This window comes from Sus scrofa, chromosome 15, assembly GCF_000003025.6.
Source record: "Sus scrofa isolate TJ Tabasco breed Duroc chromosome 15, Sscrofa11.1, whole genome shotgun sequence".
Classification (NCBI taxonomy): domain Eukaryota; kingdom Metazoa; phylum Chordata; class Mammalia; order Artiodactyla; family Suidae; genus Sus; species Sus scrofa.
In genome coordinates, this window is record NC_010457.5 from 47,625,907 (window position 1) to 47,652,248 (window position 26,342).

Here is a 26,342-nt window from a genome sequence, read left to right on the forward strand (position 1 = left end):
CTGGCAGTCTTCTCCACGCACCCCCTCCCCCAATCCTCCCCCAGCCGTCCCACCCCAGGAGATGAAGAGACATCCTGGCCCTTCCCCAAGCAGACAGCCACGTCGTGAAATCCCTAAAACCAAGGCCAGGGGCACACTGACAAGCCAGATCACCCACCCACGGACAGAAGGTCAGCCTTAGGAAAACACACGTTGCCGTATTGCAGTATTTCACATGGTTTTATTACAAAACAAGCAACAAAACAGTTTTAGAAAATTATTTTTTGCTACATACCAATTAGGAGATCACATAAAATGAAAAGCATAACAGTTTCCATGCACTCAGCTCAGTGTCTACAGTGAGTGCATTTCACAGCTGAAACATACTGGTTCAAAACACAAAATCATGCCACACCTTACAAGCAAGGCGGGGTGGGTGGGGGCGTCCAACAGTATGTTTTGGGGCCAAATATTCACTTTATTCAAACTCTACTCAGCATGAGTGACTGAAATTCACTACCGCAGGCAATGACAGAGACAGAGAAAAAAGAGAATAAGGGGGAAAAAAGTGACATTGGGAGAAAAAAATGTTGGACTCTTTCTCATGGGAGCTCACCATTCAAAACAGAAACAGAAGTATTTTCACCTGAGGTCTCTATTCCTCAAACACCATAGTACAATTAAGTCATCTCACAAAATGCCAAAGGCCAAACTGTGTTCACCAGCCATCAGCTGATCTTGAGCAAGCAAATTCTTAACTTTCAAGAACAGTGGACAATACAGTTCAGCTATGGGGAGACACCTGAAATTCTACTACACACAGTGGGTCAAGACTGAATTAAAAGTCTTATGAAAATAGCAAAACTCACAGTTGCCTCGTGGACTAACAGTTAAAGATTTGGCATTGTTGTCACTGCTGTGGCTCCAGTCTGGTCCCTGGTCAGGGAACTTCTGAATGCTGTAGGTGTGGCCAAAAAAATAGTAAAATAAAATGACCACAGCCACAGTTGCCTTTAAAAGTCTACTCCTAAAAAAAAAAAACCCAGCCCAATTTAGAGAATATTTTTATTCCATACATAAAAAAAGCAGTACCTTTTTTTGATTCCTCCTTCCCCCCGCTTTTTAAAACATATTTATTCCAGAGCCCAGGCACTTAACTACTAGCAGATACTGCATCTCCGTCCTGTTTTTTTCCATTTGGTTCCATTTTACACATTTAAAACCAAATGCCTTGGTTCTGCATGCACCATCTTTGACTCACATGTGTAGTGACATTAAAAAGTGGTAAGGTGAAATTAACCAGAAGGTAAGAAATATGGACACAAAAGGAATTCCGAAATAAGATTTGGGAATAAGAATGCCTTTAGGCTTCAGCAAAAGGAATTATATTTATCTGGTGTTGGAATAACATAAACAATGTATTAACTTGAAATTTCCAAGTATTTGCCAACTGGAGTCCTTGTTTTCCTTTGATCTAATACAATTTGGATTTATAAGTACATTTAATTTACTACATTCTCAAAATAGGCCTTACTGAATAAGAAACAGATCATCTTACTATAATGGCAATTAATTAGCAGAGAGTTTATTTAAAAGAGAGAGAAATGGGTAGATTTTCATACCACCAAGAGATGACATCATTCCATGAGTTAGGGAATGTTTATAGAGATTTCACAAGTTCTAATCTATTTTTGTAAGTTCCACATTGCTGATGGTGCACTTTCTTTGACCCTGCTAAAGAATGTTCTTGAGAAAAATTTGAAGATGAAACCAGAGAAACCAGCTTTAAGAATCAGGAATGGCTTCTTAAAAATCAGTCTACTTGAAGTATGCTGTCACCATGATGACTCATAAATAAATAATCCCCAAACCAAGGATTTCTGAGGACAAAAGTATACAAGAGGTCACAGAAAAGAGAAAAAGAGATAGCTCAATCCAGGGTAGATATTCTTTATTATTATTATTTTTTTTACAGCTGCACCTACATCATATGGAAGTTCCCAGGCTGGGGGTCAAATCAGAGCTGCAGCTGCCAGCCTACGCCTCAGCCACAGCAACACCAGATCCCAGCCGAGTCTGCAACCTGGATCCTTAACCCACTGAGCGAGGCCAGGGATCAAACTCATATCCTCAGGGACACTGTCGGGTTCTTAACCCACTGAGCCACAACAGGAACTCCTAGATTTCCTTTTTCATATCAGTGTGTATACAGAACCACTAGGCCAAACACAATTTAAGTGAAGCTTGTCTCCAAAGCAGTGCAGTCAAGAAAAGTTTTCAACCTGACACAGACTTCAAGGAAATGACACTGCCTGAAAGAAATAGATCTCCTTCAAGTCACTAAAGATTTTCTGATCATATGCTTTGGCCCCTGCGTTAAATTTGGGCATGAGGACAGGGAAGGATTAACTTAGGTAAAAATGCTTCTTTTAGTCTCTTCCTCTTGGCATTAATTTTTTTTTGGGGGGGGGTCATCCCTGCAGCATACAGAAGTTCCTGTCCCAGGATTAAATCCCATGCCACAACAGTAACCAGAGCCACAACAGTGATGTCAGACCCTTAACCCACTGAGCCAACAGGGAACTCCGAGGCATTACTTTTTAATTTAAAGACAAAATTAATTGATTGAGCTGATAAGAAGGTACAGATGGACATGAGTTAAGCTCCCTTCCTTTAGGAGATTCTGGTAGCTAGATAGACTGATTCCCCCAGGGACCCTGGAAATAGTATTTCTTGTCAAATGGAAGAGAGTACATCCTAAAATTGGTGCAGGAAATACCACCTATGCTCTTTTACCTGGGAAATCTCTAGCCTGCCATGCACAGTCTCTAAATCAATGTTTCTAGGCATAGTTTCTAAAAAATATAAATACCTCTCAAGACGATCTTTGTTCTCTCTTCACGGTTAAGTACAGAGAACCTCTTCAGAGGACAAGGTCTGGTCATGCAAATACACGAAGCATCATTCAGAGGGCAACACAAGGACAGAAAAAAGGCAGATCTGCCAGGGGAGACAATTTACGGCACTTCAAATGAGACTACAGTTGGCCTGTGCAAGAAGAGCTGTGAGGCCAGGATTCAAGATCATCTATTGTGGCTAAACAGACCTTTCCTTCTGTCTGGAAAACACGGATCAAAGCAATCTTAGCTGGATGGATGAAAATCCATCTTTTCCTGCTTTAAAGCAACTCCCAGACTCTAAAATAGAGATCTGGTCTATCACACGAGTGAATGATCACACCCTTATCCACCCGCTAAGCTTTCCAAGTAAATGGCCATGTCAAGGGCAATCTCTGTTCTGTCCTCAACATTGAACATTGGTAAGTCCACCCTTGGGGCCTGCCTCTGAAACCAGGTGGGCAGACCTGTCATCCATAGCGACAGTATTTGAGGTCCAAGAATATCTCCAAGGAAACGGAGTAATTCCCCAAATTGGTTGAGCTCTGGTGTGAAATCATGCCCCATACTTTATAAGAGGTCCCTACATATCTCCCCTGGAAGGATCTGCCCTGGTCAAGGACATTCAGGGCCACCTGTGAAACCCCAGATTTTAATACCTCTCCTCTAAATGTATCCTGGTCAAGCTGGAGCCTGGGTCTCCCACCACCTCCCAGCCACCCGCCTTCTCAGTTAGTCACCACCCTCCAAGTTCACAGTCAAGCTTCAGCCAATAAACAGGGATAGGATAAAACCAGGTGAGCGGCCTCCAGATTCTGTGCCCCAGCTGGAAAACAAAGGGAAGCAACGAAGACAAGGACAAGGACACAAAACTTGGTTGGGGATGAAATTGGACTTCCACCTCCTCTCACCAGGAAGATCTTGAAGAAGTCAAATAAGAGGCAACCTGCTCTCTAACCTAGTGGCTTTCCCAAATTAAATACACTGCACTGAGATATATATAGATATATATATATATAGTTAAGCCAGCTGGACCGGCCTCTCACACAGAGCTCCATGGGGAAATGCATGTTGGGAAGGCCCCTGGCTGTCCTCCAACAGGTGAGAAACTGAGTCCCGGCCCCGTGTCTGAGTCCCCCCCAACCCTTGCCAGGGCACCATGCCTCATCACACATCAGAGGTCCGAATGTTCTCATCATCAAGGTTGAACACAAATGGCTTCTCCTTGGGGTGCTGGGGCTCTGATCGGTGCCGGATCCGGGAGCTGGCTAGTGCCCCAGAAGTACTGGTCTCCCCAAGCCGAGGTGCGAACAAAGAGTCCTCAGGCATCTCTTCAGTGGGAGGTGGCTTTTCCCCAGCCTGGGGACAGGTGTCCAGGGCTGCCAGGAGGAGGCCACGGAAGGGGCTTTGCAGAGGGCCTTCCTCTCCTCCCCGGGCAGCCGCCCTCTGCATAAGACAGAGTTGGGCCCCCCTGAGAGGCTGGAGCTTCCAGGGCGGGTCAAAGAAATGGACCTAGAAAAGGACATTTCCTACACAAATAAAAGTGGGGGGTGGGGGGAGAAAAGAGGTGAGAGTTTTCCTTACAACATTTATCCCAAAGCCCCAGAAAGAGTACCTCGTCCCTCCTCCCAGGATCACTGCCACACAGGTCCAGAGACACATGTTTAAGAGTCAGTTAAACTGGGTCACTTTGCTAGGCAGCAGAAATGGACAGACCATTGTAAATCAACTATAATTTAAAAATTTTTAAAGCATCAAACATGTCTAATAACAATCATTCCAGATGTGTCAAGGTCTGCCTGGCAGGGAGTTGTACAGGACACATCAGGAGCACTGGGTCTCTAGCCAACCTTACTTCACCTCGTCCAACTACTGAAAAAAAAAAAAAAAAAAAAAAAAAACCCTGTACCCAAACAAGTCAAAAAAGAAAAAGAAACAAGACAGCCTAGGCTTAAGCTGCAGCTGGGCACCGGGCTGCTTGCCTACATCACCAAGTAAAACCTGCCCACTCTGGGCAACTCCTGGCAAGGTTGACAGTGACTGTGAAGAGGAAGGAAGTGACTTACTCTGGGGTGGCATTTGAGAGCCTGGACAGCTGCCCCGATCTCCTTAATCCAGCTGTGCATGTCCTCCGGGCTGTCCGCCTGCAAAACACCCACCGCACTTAGACACATCTGGCTCTGTGATTTCCGCTTTCACCTCTCTGACTCAATTCTAAGTTCATAAAATCACACCATTGGAGCTGGAAGGGATCTCAGAGACTCTCCAGCCCAGTGCCTTTCAGACTTCCGAGGACATTTTTCCCCTGCAAAATTGTATTGACACCCCCTAAATGAAAGGGCTTGAAGTGGGGCAGAGGTCATGAGGGAGGGAGATCTCAGAGGCCCATATCCCATTGAAGTCCCTCACTCCCCCACCCCGACGTAATCAGCCAGCCTCACCTCCCGTTCTGCAGAAAATGAAAATGAGGCCCAGAAAGCCAGAGCTCTAGCTTCAGGGCTGTCTAAGAGTCCAGTTTTCCTGATGCAATGCAATCATCTTTCTGCTACAGCTAGCCAAGCCAAGAATTCCACTTTCAGCTCCAGTCCCATCAAAACCAAATCCTCTGCAAATCCTCCCAGATGGCTGCTAATTTCTCCAAGGACAGGGTTTCTCTCAAAGCACCAGTGACCAAGGTCTGTCTTCAATCCCATCCAGAGTCACTAGACTTGGCGCTCCCTCTGTGGGGCAGTGGGTTAAGAATCTGACTGCAGCAGCTCAGGTCGCTGTGGAGGTGTGGGCTCGACCCCCTGCTGCAGGTGTGGCATAAGTCACAGCTGTGGTTTGGATTCAATCCCTGTCCCTGGACCTTCCATATGCCGCACGGCCATAAAATGAAAAATAAAAAAGAGTTGCTAGACTTAGAGTACCAAGCTCACTAACGTCTAAGGTACTGCTGAGCCCTTAGAAGTATTCCCCCCAAAGTACCAAGCAACCCCAGAAGGGGGCAGCAGCGGCTGTGTGAAGAAAGGGAGGAAAATCAGAGGCCAAATCACTGGGGGGGGGTGGAGCCCTGGGAATTCTCAGTGCTTTCCAGCTGAGTTCAAGTGAACCTGGCAAACATTTACTGAGGCCTCTTACTCAGGTGTAACACGTGGCATCAAGGCCTGGACACAAGATGGGACCAAGATTGAATGAAGCCTTGACCTCCAGAAACCTACCCAAGTCTGAATGAAGCCTTGACCTCCAGAAACCTATTTGTTAACCTCTCTCTGACCCTCTGCATCTTCCCAGACAGTGCCACCCTAATAAGCGTGCATTAGTGAGCCTGTGCATATGTGTGCACCAACATCTCACGATGGCCTGCAGAATTCTCCACATATAACCTACTTTCCCCATCCCTAAAATGATTCTTTCTCTTTTCGTTATATCAAGGTAATACAAATCTTTTTTTTTTTTTTTTTTTCTTTTTAGGGCCTCATGTGAGGCATACAGAAGTTCCCAGGCTAGGGGTCGAATCAGCTGTTGGCCTACACCACAGCCACAGCCAGGTGGGATCCAAGCCACATCTGTGGCCTACACTGCAGCTTGTGTTAACGCCAGATCCTTAACCCAATGAACGAGGCCAGAGATTGAACCCAAGTCCTCATGGATACTACGTTAGGTTCTTAACCTGCTGAGCCACAATGGGAACTCCCAAATCTTGTTTTTTAAAGGCCCTCAAACTTGCATTCCTACCCTCTCTCTGTCACCCTAAACAAACCTTCCTTGGTTAGGTGTGTGCAGGACATTACAAAGGGAACAGGTTCACACCCTGGCACACTGGGCCAAAAAGAGGCAGCGATCTTTCTCCAGGCCACAGGCCGTATCGTAGGCACATACACCATAGCTGCAAATTCACCCGCCCTCTCTCTCCCCTGGCCTTTTCCCAGTTATTTGACAGCCGGTGCTTTCCCAAGAAAAAAATAAATCCATGCCTAGTCCAAAAAGGATAACAAGGATAAGGTCTCCAATATTCTTCCAAAAGCTCTTCTACTAATATCAGAGCTAGCCTATTCCACAGGGGATCTACTGGGAAATTTTTAAAATCTTATTTTCTAAAATATATTTACATGTTTGTTTGTTTTGGCCACTACTTTGGTATATGGAAATTCCCAAGCCAGGGATCAAATTGGTGCCACAGCAGCAACTGGAGCCACTGCAGTGACAATGACAGGTTCTTTTTTTTTTTTTTTTTTTTTTTTTTATCTTTTTTTGCTATTTCTTGGGCTGCTCCTGTGGCACATGGAGTTTCCCAGGCTAGGGGTCTAATCGGAGCTGTAGCTGCCAGCCTATGCCAGAGCCACAGCAACTCGGGATCCGAGCCGCGTCTGCAACCTACACCACAGCTCATGGCAACGCCGGATCGTTAACCCACTGAGCAAGGGCAGGGATCGAACCCGCAACCTCATGGTTCCTAGTCGGATTCGTTAACCACTGCGCCACGATGGGAACTCCAATGACAGGTTCTTAACCTGCTGATCTACCAGGGAACTCCTATTAGGAAAAATCAAGTGAACTCATTTAGGTAAAGCAGTTAGAAAGTGCCTGATACACAGAATGGGCTTCTTAAGTATTAGTTATCATGGTTTTCTTCTTTGTTTTCATTTCGTTTACTTCTTCTTTATTATTATTTGATATGAGAGACACAAATGAAGCCTTAAATTCCAATATTATAAATACATTCACTGCCTTCTCCCTACAACTTTTTTTTTTCATTTGCTTCATATTCAAACTACAGGTAATTCTTACCTAAAGGATAAATTTGTTGGCATCAAATAAGATCATATATTTAGGGGAGAAGAAAGATTATTTCGAGTTGGAATAAGATGGCAACAAGGAAACTGTCCATTAGCAGAAAAGGATTTCTTAGAGATTTTCCTTCTGGGGGAAGAGAAGCTGATTTGGTGAGGAAGAGTGAGGAGACAGAGGGAATGATGGGAATGGAGCTGAGGGAGAGAGACAAAGGTCTCCCCATCACACAGGAGACTTGGCACTTGCTTTAAACAGATTGCAAGGTCCCCATGATGACAGTCCAATCATTGGTTTCCAGGCTTTTAAGCTACTTGTATTCTTTCTACCACCCTAGCAAATATATCTCCATGTCAAGTGTTACCCCCACCAGCCACAGGCCACCCATCTGACTGTCGTTTGAGATAGTCAGCAAATGTTCACATCTCCTCTGGGAACCAGCCTAGGTATCTTCATCCCAGCTCCACTCAGCAAGGACTCCCTGAATCAGAGAAAACTAGGAATCGTCTGACTTAACGCTAGCATCCAAATCCTCTAAAACTCACCTAGATCATTTCCAATTCTCCAATATAAATAATACTGCTATTCACATCTTTGTGCATAAAGGTTTTCTCTTTTCATATTTAGGATTCTTCAGCTCTCAGGGAAATTGCTAGATTAAAGAGTATGTGTGGAGTTCCCTGGTGGCTCAGTGGGTTAAGGATCTGACATTGTCACTGCTGTGGCTCAGGTTAGACCCCTGGCCTGGGAACTTCCGAGTGTTGCCAAAAACAAACAAACAAAACCCCACTAATATGACAGACAGAATAGTTAAATCTCTTTCTTAAAACATTTAGTAATTGAGATGGATATTGTTTGCTAATTATTTATATTTCTTCCCTAATCCTCTGACATTTTTCTGTCAGATAACCTAGGTAGTTAACCAAGCCATGAGGATAATAAGCATTAGTAAACATTAATGTTTACTGATTACTTTAATGTTTATTATATTAATATTTAATGTTTAGATCTTTAATGTTTAAAGTATTATTCAAATAGAAAAGCAGATACTAATCCCACATGAGAAGAAACAGAATATTACTTTATTGAGATCACAATTAAAATCTCTATTAGCAGTTTGAAGAACGAGAATCTAATGGCAACAGAAATTCAGTGAAACCTCAATAATTACATGCAAAAATTATGGTGTATGTGTATATTCTATCTTTTATAGAAAGCCTGTGCTTAGCTTTCATCAAAAACTCAAAAATATCTTAAAACCACATCACAGAGGTAGCTTCATGAACCCTAGATTGAAAAAAAAAAAAAAGGCTGAAATCCACCCACTCTATTGTGAATTACTAAGACACACACACACACACACACCACACACACACACACAGCTTAAAAACTCAGCAGAACAACAAGGAAACACTAAGCTCATATCTTCCTCTCTTCCTGGTCTGCCTAAGTGTGTGTGTGTTTCTGATGCTTAGTTCAAAAGAAAAAAGTAGGGTTTCTGTCCTTGAGGGCAGTTTTGAGGTAAGAGGAACAAAGAATATTAAGATGAGTCACTGTAGTCAGTGGTTTTATTGCAGTCCAGTGAGCATTTATTGAGTATCTGCCATAACCCCAGCATCATAACACATGCAATGGTTTCAAGCAACAAATTCTGCAGGTCATCCATAAAAGGCTTCCAATATGTGCTTCAGGTTACCTCCATTGCAGCTGTCTAGAATTTTTAGGCAGCTCCTTCTTTTTTTGGTGGGGGGGAGTTGGTTTAATTTTTTACTTTTTAAAATCTATTCTTAAAATTGTATTTATTAAACATTTTTATTGAAGTATAGTTGTTTTACAATGTGGTGTCAATTTCTGCTATACAGCACAGTGACCCAGTCACACACACACACACACACACACACACACCACACACATATATATACATTCTTTTTCTCGTATTATCTTCCATCATGGTCTACCCCAAGTGATTGGATATAGTTCCCTGTGCTATGCAGTAGGACCTCATTGCTTATCCATTCTAAATATAAGAGTTTGCATCTACTAACCCCATACTCTCCGTCCATCCCACTCCCTCCTCCCTCTCCCTTGGCAATCACAAGTCTGTTCTCCGGGTCTATGAGTCTGCTTCTGTCGTGTAGATAGGTTCATCTGTGCCACATTTTAGATTCCACACATAAGTGATATCATAGGGTATTTGTCTTTCTCTTTCTGACTTACTTCACTTAGTATGAGAATCTCTAGTTGCATCCATGTTGCTGTAAATGGCATTATTTCATTCTTTTTATGGCTGAGTAGTATTCCATTGTACCATATCTTCTAAATCTATTCATCTGTCAATAGACATTTAGGTTGTTTCTATGTCTTAGCTATTAGGCTGCTCCTTCTGCGTCCTATTCCCAACTTCTGCAGCCTTCCCTTCCTAACAGCTAATAAAACCTTTACCCTCTCCTGGAGAATCCATGACACCTTTAGATATAGCCCTGCCACATATCATTGCATAGACTGTGCACTACATAGTTCTAGGTGGGTGCAGCCATTCACATTATCATCTAAAGTAAAACAGTAAGTGTCCAAAGGGTTCTAGCTTAACACTCTGCAATCCACGTTTGAGCCCTTTAGGACTACTCTCACCCTGACATAGCCCCTTCGCTCTGACAGCTGAGCTTATGCAAGGTTACCAAAAGCAGCCTGTACTGAATTTCTCACTTCAAACAACTAATCCTCCTCTTTTTCTTTTTTTTTTTTTTTTTCTTTTTACAGCAGCACCTGTGGCATGTGGAAGTTCCTGGGCTAGGAGTCAAATCAGAGCTGCAGCTGCCAGCCTTGAGCTGCATCGGAGCCACATCTGCAACCTATGCCAAAGCTTGAGGCAACACCAGATCCTTAATCCACAGAGGCCGGGGATTGAACCTGCATCCTTGCAGAGACATGGTCAAGTCCTTAACCTACTGCACCACAAGGGGAACTCCTAATTCTCCTCTTGGTAAGCTGCCTAAGATCCCTGACCTTCTATGGGAAATGGGAAAATGGTGAACCCCTGCTTGCCTAGTATTCCAAAGACTGAAGTCTCATTTTGAACCCTTGCTCCACACTGAAAACTGTCTACCTGCTTAGATAGCTGATTATGGCCAGATCCTGGATCTTTGTCACCAAGACAACCCATCTACCAAGGCAGCTAATTAACCCAAGCTGGTCTTCCCTGATTTAGAGTCAGACTCCCTCTACTCAGCTGCCTATGGCTGCACCCAATACTTTGTGGGTTCTGCCAAGGCTACTTTTATCTATCTATCTATCTATCTATCTATCTATCTATCTATCTATCTATCTATCTATTTTGTCTTCTGAAGGTCACCCCCATGGCATATGGGAGTTCCCAGGCTAGGGGTCAAATCACAGCTGCAGTCTACCAGCTTGCGCCACAGCCACAGCAATGCTGGCCCCAAGCCGTACCTGTGACCTACGCCACAGTTCACGGAAATGCCGGATCCTTAACCCACTGAGAGGGGCCAGCGTTCGAACCCACATCCTAATGGATATTAGTTGGGTTCATTACCTGCTAAGCCATGACGGGAACTCCCCAGGCTGCTTTTAAACACAACACTGGTACTTCCCAATCAGTTCCATAACCCACCAGGTCTGTGATCTGGAACAAACAATTTGCCTTCAGGCACACCATTTCTGCATCTGTAAAGTGGAGATGACCTCAAGGACTGCTGAGACTGAAGTATGTGCTGCCTGCAAACTGCCTGGGACATATATGTGTCCAGTGATCATTAATGTGACCTAGAGGTAAATGACCACCACCTAAGTTGTTGGAATCCAGCCCCTATCTCAAGTCCTACCCTTCTGTCCAAGGAGTCTGTTTACTCTGCCTAGACTGTCCTTGCTCCCTGATCTAGCTTTTCTAGATACCAAGGAAATATGGCTCCTTCAGGCAGATTTATGGAACATCATCTGGGGAAGCAGGTGGTAAAATTGCTGACACCACCCTATCTGAGGAGCCATTATATTCTTTCACCCTTTGCATGAAACAAGAATTTTCCTTGGAACATGTGACTGGCACACAAACTGTCAAACTTTTCTCCAACATAGGGATGTGGCAGACTCTTTCACAAAAACACATGAAATGAGCCTGTAATGTCAAGGAATATCAGGAAAGTTTTGTTTGTTTGTTTTTGCAAATGATGAGTTTTGAGCTTTCAAAGAAAAAAAATTGAGAATTTCAGAAAACCTACATCTGCCTCCTATGAGAGCTTGACAGCTTTGGATACTTAAAGACTTTGTTGATGATACCAGGGGTGATATTAACTAATGTGGCTTTTTTTGTATATCATACAATAAAATGTGTCAACATTTGGAAGATCTGCAGATCTCAGGGGGACCACTCTTTTCCAAATGAGCAATGCATGTAGTTGCAAAATCATACACTGGTAACACGGATCCATTCAAAACGCAAAGCTGACCAATGGATTTTAATGTAATTAAGTAAGAAAGTTTATAGTTCCACACAGACTGACACGTTAAGAAACTACCATGTGTCAAGTTTGGGTATAGAACCTAAGAAGAAGTGATCCACAATTATCTGCAAGAGCGATTAAAAATATTCCTTTTTTCCAAATACAAGTCTCTGCGGGGCCAGATTTTCTTCATACTCTTCCATCAAAACAACATATGGTCACAGACTGAATGCAGAAGCAGATAGCAAAGTCCTGCTGTCTTCTAATAAGCCAGCCATTAAAGAGATCTGCAAAAATATGTTTACAAAAAATGCTACTCCTGTTGCCTTTTTGTTTTAGAGTTATTTTTCATAAAATGTGGCTTGGGTTAACATAAATGAGTTTAGAGTTGTTGTTTTTAAATGAATAAAAAACCATATTTTTAAAGATTTTTCATCTCTACCCTTCTCTACCTTTCTGTTCCGAGCTAGGTGCTATATACAGGTTTGCCCATTTGCTCATTTATTTATTCAGGGTGGAGGGAAGGATTGGGAGTTTGGGATCAGCAGGGGCAACCTACTACATATAGGATGGATAAACAACCATGTCCTATTACAGAGCACAGAGAACTATGTGCAATATCCTGTGGTCAACTATAATGGAAAAGAATATGAAAAAGAATATGTATACATATGTATGACGAGTCTTTGCTGTACAGGAGAAATTAACACAACATTGTAATTCAACTGCACTTCAATAAAACAAAAAAAAATTAAAAAATACTTATTCAGGGTGATGTGAGTGTTCTGTTTTTTGTTTTTGTCTTCTAATTTTACGGCCGCACCCATGTCATATGGAAGTTCCTGGGCCAGGAACTGAGTATGAGGCACAGCCGTGACCTATGCCACAGCTATGGCAATGCCAGATCCTTTAACCCACTGGTGGCCAGGGATCAAACCCACACCTCCACGGCAACCCAAGCCGCTGCAGTCAGATTCTTAACCACCACACTGCCACGGTGGGAGCTCCATGTGAATATTCTTTTATCCTAGAAATGTGGGAGCAGATGGCAAAGGGGATGGAAGAGGTGATAAAAGTCTGGTCAATGGGCAGGCAGACACTCATGAAGATAATGCAGTGTCTCCTGAACATTCTTACCTTTGATCTCCACAGCCCCCTCTCCTGTGTGTCCATCTATCGTGGTGGCTGCTGCCATCAGCCACCCTGAAGCCCAGGCCAGACATCTGGGCAGGGTCCTCACTTCCCCTCTCTTCCTTGGCCCCATGTCCAGTCAACTCTTGAGTTCCAGAAAGGACTCTTCAATTGCTTCAAATGTTTCTGCTCTTCTCCATCCATCTAAGTTCAGGCTTCCTTTTATCTCTCATCTAAACTGTGACAACAGCTTTCAACTGCTCTTCCTGGGCCCTGTCCTACCCTTTCTCCTCTGTCCTCTCACTGTACTGGCCAGGACATTCACCGCCAGTGTCCCATCGAGGGGCCAGCACTGAGGGCTGGCATCACCATCTTACAGATAAGGAAAACAAGGCTCCGAGAGTTAGATCGCTTGCCCACCTGGTATTCTTAGGAGGCAAATCTGATTGGGTCACTCCCCTGGCTTAACCTCAAGGGCATGAACCCCTTGGATAAAATACAAGCTCCTTAACAAGGCACACAAGGCTATGACCCTGTGTATAAGCCTTCCGGCACCTAAGCCCCTTTCATCTCCGGGTTTTTTCACATGGGCTGTTCCCTGTTCCCTCTGCCTGGGACACTCTTCTTCCAATGGACTTGACTTAGAGGTATCTTCCTTCAGGAAACCTCTCCTGTCTCCCTGAGGCTGGGGGAGGGACCCCTCTTAGGAGTTCCCATGGCAACCGCTCCTCACTCTAATGGTAGTCCTTCCCACACTGTTTCCTTGTTTTGTTTATTCCCAATCCCCATCAGTGGGGCTGTCTCATACATGTAACACATTTAGGTTCTTTGGTCATAATCTGCAGGCCATATTGGGATCCCCTGACCTCCTAAATTATTTCTTTTTGTTTTTTTATTTTCTTTTTTGACTGCCTTGCAGCATGTGGAGTTCTGGGGCTAAAGATCAAACCTGAACCGTAGTTGAAACCTATGCCACAGCTGTGGCAACACCAGATCCTTAGCTCACTGTGCCTGGCCAGGGATTGAACTTGCATCACAAGGCTCCAGAGATGCCACCAATCCCATTGCACCACAGCAGGAACTCCCTAAATGATTTCTTAAATTTGCACAAATGATATGCTATGTGCTGTAAAATTTTACGTTGTGCACATGCCAGTATCATCCACAATGGTTTCACTGCCCTAAATGTTCCCCTGTGCTCCTCTCTCCAACATGCCCTCCCCCACCTCGTTGCACTGTTCTGGCTGCCTGTTTGCTTGATTCTCTCCTTCTCTGGTTCAGGATCTCTTCTGTTTAAGGCGGGGTCCCCAGCATGAGGCAATACTGGGAACATCGAGGATGCTCAACAAATAGCTGTTAAATCCAAGAACTGGAAACTCTTCTGCTGCACCTACAGCTCGAACTTTGTCCCCAAAGGGCAGTGGAGCCGCTCTAACGAAGCAGCAGTTTCCACAGCTCTCCCCTGATGGCACAGGGCTCGTCTGAGTGACCGGAATCCATAGATGGATGCCTCAGGCTGTGAGCATGTCTGCTGGGCTCAAGCAGAGGGTGCCCAGCTCGTAGGGAGCCACTGCCTAAGAAATGGGGCCAGGGCGATCCCTTGAAAGGGAGGGTGTTTAGCGTGGAGTGCACTGGGAACCCTGAAAAGCTTTGGCTGGGGAGCCGCACATGTAAACCAAGCTTCTCCACAGCAGTCTCACCACTAGCAACGCAGCATCAGCACGAGGCTGCAGGGATCAAGGCACACTCTGTGGGCTGCCAGGCAGGCTGGGGTGGGGACTTGGCCTTGAACGTGTAGGCCATGCTACAGGCTAGAAATCTGCCTTTCTAGCGCCTGTGATTTCAGAAGGAGCTGGGAGAACTCCAAAGCCGTGGGTGGAAGGGAGAAGCTTCTGAGAGCTGAAGCGTCAGGGCCCCAACAATGGCTTCCTCTGTGCAGCTGGGCTGTGCACCTGGCGCCTGCAGAGGCCCGCTGTGCTTTCGTCCTTCCGCACACAGTGATGTCCACACACAGACAGGGCTTATAAATACCCTCCAAGGGAGAAGTGAAACCACTGACCAGTTCTCCTTTTCTCTGCTTAGCTGGCGCCCCAGCAGCTGAGGGCAGCTGGTACAAAGTCACATTCCCCAGTTTAGGGGTTCAACCCGCTCTCATGATTTTATGGGAGGGAAGCTTCTGGCAAACATCCTGTTTAGAATAAAATGGGACTCAGACTGACTATCAGGGGCTAAATTTACCACCGAGAAACTTCGGCCAAAATAAAAGAGAAAGCAAAGGGAAAGGCAGGTCTACAAGCACACCGCCCACAGTAAAAGGAACGTCAGTGAAGGAGCTTTTTACCTGCACGTAGAAGGTCCTAGAGCTTGTTATTATTTCGAACAGGTTGTCCCTCATCAGGAGATCACTAGACAGAGAAAGAGAAAGAAAGTGAAGGCATGCTGGTCACATGTTGAGGACTAAATTCATCGTAAGTCAGGTACCCGTGGCCCCTATCATAAAAGGGGGTTCAGAGGCCGTTCCCCCTGTGGCCCTTGCCTCAGAAACTCCTACAGGGTTTCTTCCAGCCTCACTTTCTGGAGGGTCTCAGAAAGGGTTTAACCATCCCTGCAGACTGCCCTCCCCGATACACAACCACCACCAGCGGTAGCAAGATAAAGCCCCTTGGTTTCTAAAACCTCTCGCCCCGTAGGCACCATGACTTACAGCTGTGCTTCTGTAGTGGCTTAAAGTGCTTTGTGAGTGTTTCTATTTTAGGGTCAGGTAGATAAACTGTTATATGTCTATTATACACGCACACACTGTTACATGTCTATTATATACCAACTATTTATAAACAAATAAAATATATTTATATTTTACTTATTATTTATTATATAGTAATACATACACACACATTTATATGTCCATCATATAGCTCAAGAAAACATATAAATAAATATATATACTTCATATATTTTCTTGAGTTATGCTGGATATTTAACAGTATATTAGTTTCAGGTGTACGAGATGACTCGATCTTTGTACATATTGCAAATGATCCCTGTCTAGTAACACTTGCCACCACACAGTTACAATTTTTTTGACTTGTGATAACTTTTTCTTTTTTTGGCCACCCAGCAGTATATGGAGTTCCTGGGCCAGGGATCAGATCTGAGCCACAGTTGCGATCTACACCAGAGCTCGGCAACACCAGATCCTTAACCCACTGTGCCAGGCTGGGGATTGAACCTGCTCCAGAGATGCCGCTGATCCTGTTGGTGCCACATTCGGAACTCCTGACTTGTGATAACTCTTAAGATATACACTCTTAGCAAGTTTCAAATATAGAATACAGTGTGGTTAACTACAGTCACCACGCCATATGTTCCATGCCCAGGACTTGTTTTATTTTATAATTGGAGGTTTGTACCTTTCGATTCCCTCTACCCGTTTTGAACACTCCCCACCCTCTGCCTTTAAGACTACCACAGATCTGTTCCTTGGGTTTTTTTTTTTTTTTTTTGTCTTTTTGCTTTTTCTAGGGCCACTCCTGCGGCGTATGGGTGTTCCCAGGCTAGGGGTCCAATTGGAGCTGTAGCTGCCGGCCTACGCCAGAGCCATGGCACCATGGGATCCAAGCCGCGTCTGCAACCTACACCACAGCTCACGGCAATGCCAGATCCTCAACCCATTGAGCAAGGGCAGGGATCGAACCCGCAACCTCATGGTTCCTAGTCAGATTCGCTAACCACTGTGCCACGACAGGAACTCCTGTTCCTTAGGCTTTTTAAGGTGTTATTCCATCCAATCTTCACAACAATCCAATGAGGCACTGAGATCTGCCCCACTTTATGGATGGAGAAACCCAGGCGCAGAGAGGTGACATGTCCATGGTGCTGGAGTAAGTAAATGGCAGAGCCAGGACTTGAACCCAGGTCTGACTCGAGTCTATGCTCCTAATTACTCCATTGCCAGGTATCTCTCCTAAGAAACCAGAATGGGTCATTTCCAAAGCCTTTCTCCAGCCAGGCAGCAACCTCTCAGCTTCACTGAATCCCTGCTCTCATGAGGGGACTGGATGCTAAAGAGGAGAAAAGGAAGGGGAAAGCAGACTACTTCAAATTGGGAAGATGCTTCTACCTGGGTGTGAGGTTTGGCAGAGGGATCCTGACTTATGCAAGGAAGGAAGAAGATGAGAAGTAGCTGATGCACAACTACAAACCCCCTCAACAGCTGAAATTACTGTTGAAATACCTGCTGTATGTATCAAGTCACCACAGAGAATATATAAGGAGTGAAAGAGCCAATTCCTTTCCCATTAAAGAACATAAAAAACACAAAACTAGTCAATAAGATGTTAGACTGTGTGCTATATGTCCAGAGACTAATTCCCCAAAAGGACTGAACACAGGTAAGGCTGGTTTCGGAAACCAGACTTGTTAGGAAATAGCTGGACCTTGGCCAGTGTCATGGGTATCTGGGCAAAGGAGGAACATGAGATTAAAGACCCACACAATCAGGGGACAGCAATCAGGGGTCCAACAGACCTGGGACCCCTTTTCCCAAGGGCCCTGACTCCACTGGGAAAAGGTATCTTAGGAATATGCTTAAAACTTTGTGAGCTTTTTTTTTTTTTTTTTTTTTAAACATCTGCACCTGCAGCATATGGAAGTTCCCAGACTAGGGGTCAAATGTGGAGCTACAGATGCTGGCCTACAATGCCACAGCCATAGCAACACCAGAACCAAGCCTCATCTGCTCAGCTTGCGTCAATGACGGATCTTTAACCCACTGAACAAGGCCAGGGATCAAACCTGCACCTCACAGACACTATGTCAGGTTCTTAAGCTGCTGAGCCAAAACAGGAACTCCAAAACGTTGTGACCCTTTGAACCCCAACTGTAAAATGGAAATCAAAAGACCTCTTGTATCAAGCTTCACCACAAAGATCAGTTATGTAAGTTCCATTGAGGCGTCTCGTACAACGAATGTCACAGGGTGGTCACGTGAGACACACTTCACTAGCTATCACTGTGCCTTTCTGAGTCTCTGCATGCAGATGGCTCTTCTTCCTGGCTAAAATGGTTTAAGCTTTTAACCTATTCAGGCATACAGTGCCATCAGGTCCTCAACTACAGAGGTCAAAGCAAAACAGGGGGTGGAAATCCCCAGCCCTTTCACATCTGCTTCTCAGCTCCATGTTGCCTCTTAATTCAATTCCTTTCATTTCAATTCAATTCAATAGACTGTTAGATGACTACCCATAGGCCTTAAATCCCTTTGACTGGGTTTGGGAGGAGCCCACAGGACTGGAACCTGCAAAGCTTCAGCCGCAGGAACCTCATTTCCCTGAGGACCTTCAACTCCCTTAATTCTTTATTTTCTTTTTTATGGCTATTATTACTGGCCGTGCTGGAGGCATGCAGAAGTTTCCCAGCCAGGGATGGAAACTGTGCCACAGCATGGACCTGAGCTACAGCAGTGGCAACACTGGAGCCTTAACCCACTGAGCCACCAGGGAACCCCCTTGATTCTTTTACTCAGAGTTCAGTCTGACCCTGATGGGCTAAGTGAGAAGCACTCTTAGGACGGAACCTTATCTGGGGATTCAATGAGCTGCCCTAACATGCTGGTCTACCTGCACAGGCCTCTAGGGTCATGAATGAACCCAATCTTTTCTCCACCCACTGTCACCTCTGGGGCCCCACTTCTGGAACTTCCATCTGTAGCTACTTTCACAAATTATAAATTGTCTGTGGGGAGAGTTCCCATTGTGGCTCAGCAGGTTAAGAATATGACTACCGACCAGAAAACTGTTAGAGCTCATCCACGAATATGACAAAGTCGCAGGATACAAAATCAATACACAGAAATTGACGGCATTTCTATATACTAACAATGAAAGAGCAGAAAAGGAAATTAGGGAAGCAATCCCGTTTACCATCGCATCCAAAAGAATAAGATACCTAGGCGTAAACCTACCTAAAGACACAAAAGACCTGTACTCTGAAAACTACAAGCCACTGATGAAAGGCATCAAAGATGACACAAATAGATGGAAAGATACACCATGCTCATGGATTGGAAGAGTTAATATTATCAAAATGACTATACTACCTAAGGCAATCTACAGATTCAATGCAATCCCTATCAAATTACCAAGGACATTTTTCACAGAACTTGAACAAAATGTTTTAAAGTTTGTTTGGAAGCACAAAAGACCCACAATAGCCAAAAACATCCTGAAAAAGAAAAATGGAGCTGGAGGAATCAGGCTCCTGGACTTCAGACTAGACTACAAAGCAACAGTCATCAAAACTGCATGGTACTGGCACAAAGACAGAAATACAGATCAGTGGAACAGGATAGAAAGCCCAGAATTCAACCCACGCACCTACAGCCAACTCATCTATGACAAAGGAGGCAAGGATACACAATGGAGAAAGGACAGCTTGTTCAATAAGTGGTGCTGGGAAAACTGGACAGCCACATGGAAAAGAATGAAATTAGAACACTCCCTAACACATACACAAAAAGAAACTCCAAATGGATTCAAGACCTAGATATAAGACCAGACACTATCAAACTCCTAGAGGAAAACATAGGCCAAACCCTCTCTGACGTAAACGACAGCAACATTTTCTCAGATCCACCTATCAGAGTATTGACAACAAAAACAAAACTAAACAAATGGGACCTACTCAAACTTCTAAGTTTCTGCACAGCAAAGGAAACCCTAAACGACACAAAAAGACAACCCACAGAATGGGAGAAAATCTTTGCAAGTGAATCAACTGACAAGGGATTCACCTCCAAAATTTATAAACAACTTCTGCAGCTCCATACCAAAAAAACAAACAACCCCATCCAAAAATGGGCAGAAGATCTAAACAGACAGTTCTCCAAAGAAGACATACAGATGGCCAAGAAACACATGAAAAAATGTTCAACATCACTCATTATTAGAGCAATGCCAATCAAAACCACTCTGAGGTACCACCTTACACCAGCCAGAATGGCCATCATCCAAAAGTCTACAAACAAGAAGTGCTGGAGAGGGTGTGGAGAAAAAGGAACCCTAGTACACTCTTGGTGGGATTGTACATTGGTGCAACCACTGTGCAAAGCAGGATGGAGATTCCTCAGAAAACTAAAATTAGAACTACCATTTGATCCAGCAATCCCACTCCTGGGCATCTATCCAGAGAAACCACGACTCGCAAAGACACATGTACTCCGATGTTCACTGCAGCACTATTTGCAATAGCTAAGACATGGAAACAACCTAAATGTCCATCGACAGAGGCATGGATCCAGAAGGTATGGAATATTACTGAGCCATTAAAAAGAACGCAATACCAGCATTTTTTGCAACATGGATGGACCTAGAAACTATCATGCTAAGTGAAGTCAGCCATACAATGAGACACCAACATCCAATGCTTTCACTGACATGTGGAATCTGAAAAAAGGACAGACTGAACTTCTTTGCAGAACAGATGCTGAGTCACAGACATTGAAAAACTTATGGTCTCCAGAGGGGACAGTTTGGGGGGTGGGGAGATGTGCCTGGGCTGTGGGATGGAAATCCTGTGAAATTGTATTGTGATGATCATTATACAACTACAGATGTGATAAATTCATTTGAGTAATAAAAAATAAATAACAAATAAATAAATAAATGAAAAGAATATGACTAGTGTCCATGACGATGTGGGTTTGATCCCTGGCCTTGCTCAGCAGTTTAGGGATCCACATTGCCACAAGCTGTGGCATAGGTCGCAGATGTGGCTAGGATCTTGTGTTGCTGTGGCTATGGTGTCGGCTGGCAGCTGCAGCTCTAATTGACCCCTAGCCGGGGAACTTCCATTTGCTGCATGTGCGGCCCTAAAAATACCAAAAATAAATAGTCTGTGAGAACTTCCCTAATGCTCTATACTCTGCAAATGCCATTTACAAGACTTCCTAGAGTCCCTGCTTCATAAAGCACCTTGTTTTCAGGCAAGAAAACAAGGTGAGAACAGTCTACCTGCTGCTAATGGCTTTGCTGGTCAACACTGGCTTGGCACATGCAGTCCGTGGGGATTCAACTCAGACTGCAGACTGAGGGCCACATCAGGACTCCTTCTAAAGTCTGGTTCCAGGGCCACCTGACTGGGTGTCAGATATGGGCAAGCCCTTGCAGGGGCCCTGGGTCCCAAACTTGTCCTACGCACTGTGACACCTGAAAGGTAACCATTTCTTGGTGGAAAGAGGAACGCATTAAAAATACTTTCTCTTCCTGCCCAACAGCACTGCTGTGAAGCACCCTTATGTTCAGAAGACATCAAGGACTTTGTCAAAAGGAGAAGAGAAACGGCATCTACAGGGGTGTGACCAGAAGTGCTGAAGAGCATGTGACAGAGGGCAGTCCCCAGGAACCCAGCCCCCTGTGAAATGAGCATCTAACTTTGACACCTAAGAGGTACCTCTCTCCTTTGTTCTCTATTCTCTCTTCTTCTCCATCAGAAAATTATTATAGGGAGTCCCCATTATTATAGGGCTCAGCAGGTTATGAACCCAACTAGTATCCATGAGGATGTGGGTTTGATCCCTGGCCTCGATCAGTGGGTTAGGGATCTGGCATTGCTGTGGCTGTGGTGTAGGTCAGCAGCCTTAGCTCCAATTCAACCCCTAGCCTGGGAACTTCCATGTGTTCCAGGTGTGGCCCTAAAAAGAAAAAGAGAAAGAAGGAAGGAAGGTAGAAAGAAAGAAAAAGAAAAGAAAGAAAAGTATGATATAGGTTCAGCCTCTCAGGAGTGAGAGGGCCAAGGGTAGGCTTGCCCACAATCTCACAGCTGTATCAGCTTGGGAGGTGGAGAGTCAGGTACCAGATGTCAGGAAGAAGACATCTTCCTACCCTTGGGAGAAGGCCTGGAATAGAGGGCCTCAGAGCCTGGAGAGTTAAGAGGGCACACAGGGGTTCTGATCAGAGACAAAGAAGCAGAGACAATTACCCAGACTTGACCAGACACTCGTGGGTCTTGAGAACATCCTTGAGGAAAATGGTCCGCAGTGGTTCTCGGTCCTGGGGTGGGGGTGGGGGGATGGAGAGAGTGAATGAAGCTGTCAGCCCAATGCCTCCCCCAGCACCTCCCTCCCTAGTCAGAGATGATTGGCTGAAACCAGGTCACAAACAAGTCATGGTCTCAAAACAATCCAGAGAGGGAAAACAAATATAAGGAGATGCTGAGTGGCTCTGCCCTCGGAAGGAGGGAGGAAGTCATGGCCACTTAGGTATCATCGAACCCACATCCTCATGGATACCAGTTGGGTTCGTAACCCACTGAGCCACAGGACACATGGAGATGAGACACGGGCATCCTTGAGGTCTGTGTGCCCATGTCTCTGCTCAAACTCATGCGAGTGGGTGTGATTCATGTGCCTCTTCCCTCCCCGACCTCTCAGGAGGACCCCAGAGTGACCACAAACCTGCTCACACTTGAAGTAGCAAAGGGTAAAGTCATCCAGGGCAAAGAAGCGCCGTTTCCAGCTCTTTCGCTGAAATAAAGGGTAGAGAGCAGGACTTTAGAAGAGGTCCCAGCACTGGGGGTGAGGGTGGGGTTCTGGTTCTAAGCTCCAGGGATCCTGCCCTTAGAAGCTTCCCATGGAAGCAGAGGAACAAGGACTCCTTCCTATCTGGGCAACATCTTGGAGCTGTGGGGTGGGGGTAGAGGGACGTTTCAATTTCATCCCCACCTCTGCCTGGTTTGGACGTGGCTGGCTCCACGCTCCTCCTAGCCAACTGCCCTCCCCTCTGATCCCAGGGTCCCCAGGAACCCCCTCCAGCCCCCGGCACTGACACTCACCACATTCCCTTGCTTCACACAGTAGCCACTCTTAATGAGGGGGGGCCCAGTGGGAACTCGGCAGCCTGTTGTGGGGATGTAACTCTGAGATCTTCGAAGGATGGCATGTGAGCCTGGCTCACTGGCTTCCTGCCCATCCCCGCCATTCTACAAGGAAACAGTTGCAGGATTAGTGCCTGTGCCCCTCCTTAGGCAGCCACGCCCCTACCCCACCCAACCCACTCTGGCCAGTCACCTCTCCTCTCTCAGCCCACAAGGGCAGTCAAAGAAATAAAGGAGAAAATTGGAGTTCCCATTGTGGCTCAGTGGGTTAAGAACCCAACTAGTAAGCATGAGGATGTGGGTTTGATCCCTGGTCTCCTTCAGTGGGTTAAGGATCCAGTGTTGCTGTGGCTGTGGTGTAGGTCTGCAGCTGCAGCTCCGCTTGGACCCCTAGCCTGGGAACTTCCATATGCTGCAGGTGTGGCCGAAAAAAAAAAAAAGAAAGAAAGAAAGAAAGAAAGAAAGAAAGAAAGAAAGAAAGAAAGAGAGAAAGGAGAGTAAACATTTCCTTTGCTCCCAACAGGCACTGTACTAGGTGATTTCACAGGAAAAAACAAAACAAAACAAAAACAAAAAAAACTGGCAAAGTTGGGCAGACCCAGGAGGAAAGAAAGGACTTTGAATGCAAATTGGAGGAAGGCAGGAGGAACAGTGGGCTTGTTTCAGCTCTCCTCCTCAGCCCCACTGCTCATGGCGTCTACAAGTGCCAGTCCCCATGTATGATGCAGAACCATGCTGGCAGCAAATTTCAGGATGCGGTGGCTTCAAGTTCTGCACTGCTGTTACTCATACCCACCGCTGCCAGTGTTTTCCTGACCATCCCTGGTGCCCTAGCCCCATCACTCCCTTTCCTGAGTCCCATCCTCCTCCTGCACCTCAGGGCACCACCATACCCCATCCCCGCCCCAGTGCAGCCCCAGGCCCCAGCACCTGGTTAATGGGTGTGTGGACCACCACCCCTCCAATGATCTCCGTCTTGTAGGCAACCTGTGGCTTCTTCTCTACGGCCGGAGGAGCTGTTAGGCTTTTGAGAACTTCGGTTGTCAGTGGCAGGTTCCCACCTTTGGGTACCTGGGAAGAATGAGAGCATGGTTAACAGGGAACAGAAGGCTAAGGAAAAGCGGGGAGCTGACAGAAGGTGGGGGTACAGGGAGGAAAACTAATGAACTGAATTACAGTGAGACACCCTTCTCCTCACTGCCCTCCACCTGGATATGAGGGACTCAATGAGCCATGCCCACCACACACACACACACACACACACACACACACAGGCACATACCTACTCACCAAATGTACTGAGCACCTATCATGAGTCAACCTCTGCCAGCCAGAGACCAAAGATAAAACAGCAAACACAGGAGTTCCCACTGTGGCACCGTGGGTTGAGAACCCACTGCAGAGGTACAGGTTTTCTCCCTGGCCTAGCGCAGTGGGTTAAAGGATCTCAAGTTGCTGCAGCTGTGGCTCGTATTCAGTCCCTGGCCTAGGAACCTCCATATGCGTAGGCGCGGCCATTAAAAAACAAAACAAAACAAAAAACCCAGCAAACACAGACAAAAGTCCTGTCCTCAGGCCACACATGTGCTGACTAGGGGAGACTGACACACACACCCCCAAAAATGCAGAGAAAGACTAACAATCAGAACAATTGCAAATCAGGGCGAGTGTCGTGAAGACAACGAACAGGAGCTGAGACTGACGGCTACAGGGGAACTACATGAAATGGAGCTGTGGTTGGTGTGGTTGTCCAAGTTCTCCAGGGCAGGAGATGGCCAGACAGTAACCTGGAAGACGACAAGGAGCCAGGACCATAGAGATGAGAGAAAGCATGCTAGGCAGTAGGTCAGATGCGAGTGGATCTGGTACACGTCTTGGGAAGCATGAGTTCTGGAGACCAGGGCCTGGGACAGAACTCCTATCACTAATTGAGTGACACAATCATAGGGTCAGCAAATGATAGAGGATATAAATTTTAAAACTTTAGAAACATGACTGAAAACACAAGAGTATTTTTTGGCCGCATCCCCGGCTTATAAAAGTTCCCAGGCCAAGGATCGAACCTGCACTACAGAGGTGACCTGAGCCACTGCAGTGACAGCACCAGATCCTTAACCCACCTCACCACTAGGGAAACCCCCAAATACAAAATTATTTTAATTAACAAAATATTCTAAGTAACCTTTTATACATGGTACTAACATTTACAAACACAGCCCTTTCTGCAGAATGAGTTATCTTTGTTTCTGTCCTTGAGGGAGTTAGAGCACAATGGTTGATCAAAGAACCACACATTTTTTTTTCCTTCTTCGGCTGCTCTCGGAGCACAAAGAAGTTTTCAGGCCAGGGATCAAATGGAAGCTGCACCTTCAACCTACATATGCCACAGTTGAGGCAACTCAGGATCTTTAACCCACTGTGATGGGCCGGGGATCGAACTGGCAATGTCACAGAGACAAGCCGGATCATTAATCCACTGCACCGTAGTGGGAACTCTGAATCACAGAATGTTTAGGGCAAGTTTGAGACCACAGGTTGCAAACCTGGTGGCCCAAAGGCAGATTTTCCCCAGCTGTGTTTTGTTCGTTCCAGTGTGTTTTTCAATCTGTAGTTAAAATCTGGGACATTTCACACAAAAATCCTGATGTCCAGCTAAGCAGCAGTTCTCTTTTATACTGGAAACTCCAATGAAATGTTTCATCAGAAGAGAGGCCCAGACTAGTCTAGTCATTTGCCCAAAGCCATGGTTAATCCCTGAACAGAGACCAGACCCTGACTTTGCCAGTGCGGTACCCACAGTATCACAAAGCTTGTCCTTCACAAGGACTCAACGTGCCATGTGGAGCTGCCAGGAAAGCAACTGCAGACCCCACAGGAAAAGCTAAAGTCCTCTTCCACATTCCACAGCCTCAGGAACTAGAAAGAATCCAGACCTTTCAAGAACTCACAGCTCTAGGCTCAGGAATGGTATTGTACAAACAGAGAAGACAGCCAATATTTTGTAATGACTGTAAATGGAAAGTAACCATTACAAACCATATAAGATTTTTTTTTAGGAGTCTCCATTGTGGCTCAGTGAGTTAAGGACCCAATGTTGTCAAAAGCTGTAGCATAGATCGCAGCTACAGTTCCCATTTGACCCCTGGCCTGGGAACTTCTACATGCTGCAGGTGGGGCTTGTAAAAATGAAAAATAATAATAATAATATTTTTTCTTTTTTTAGGGCCATACCTGTGGC

At 45.4% G+C, this 26,342-nt stretch overlaps 1 protein-coding gene across 1 annotated transcript in view; it reads right to left on the minus strand.

Annotated features, from left to right (window-relative positions):
- PLEKHA2 (pleckstrin homology domain containing A2) overlaps positions 201–26,342 on the minus strand; it is a 71,132-nt gene continuing 44,990 nt past the window's right edge. The window contains 8 exon segments of the mRNA XM_021075122.1: positions 201–4,243; positions 4,246–4,405; positions 4,943–5,020; positions 15,576–15,639; positions 22,211–22,281; positions 22,686–22,754; positions 23,063–23,209; positions 24,035–24,175. Coding sequence (XP_020930781.1) covers positions 4,044–4,243; positions 4,246–4,405; positions 4,943–5,020; positions 15,576–15,639; positions 22,211–22,281; positions 22,686–22,754; positions 23,063–23,209; positions 24,035–24,175 — 930 coding nt within the window. The 3' untranslated portion in view covers positions 201–4,043.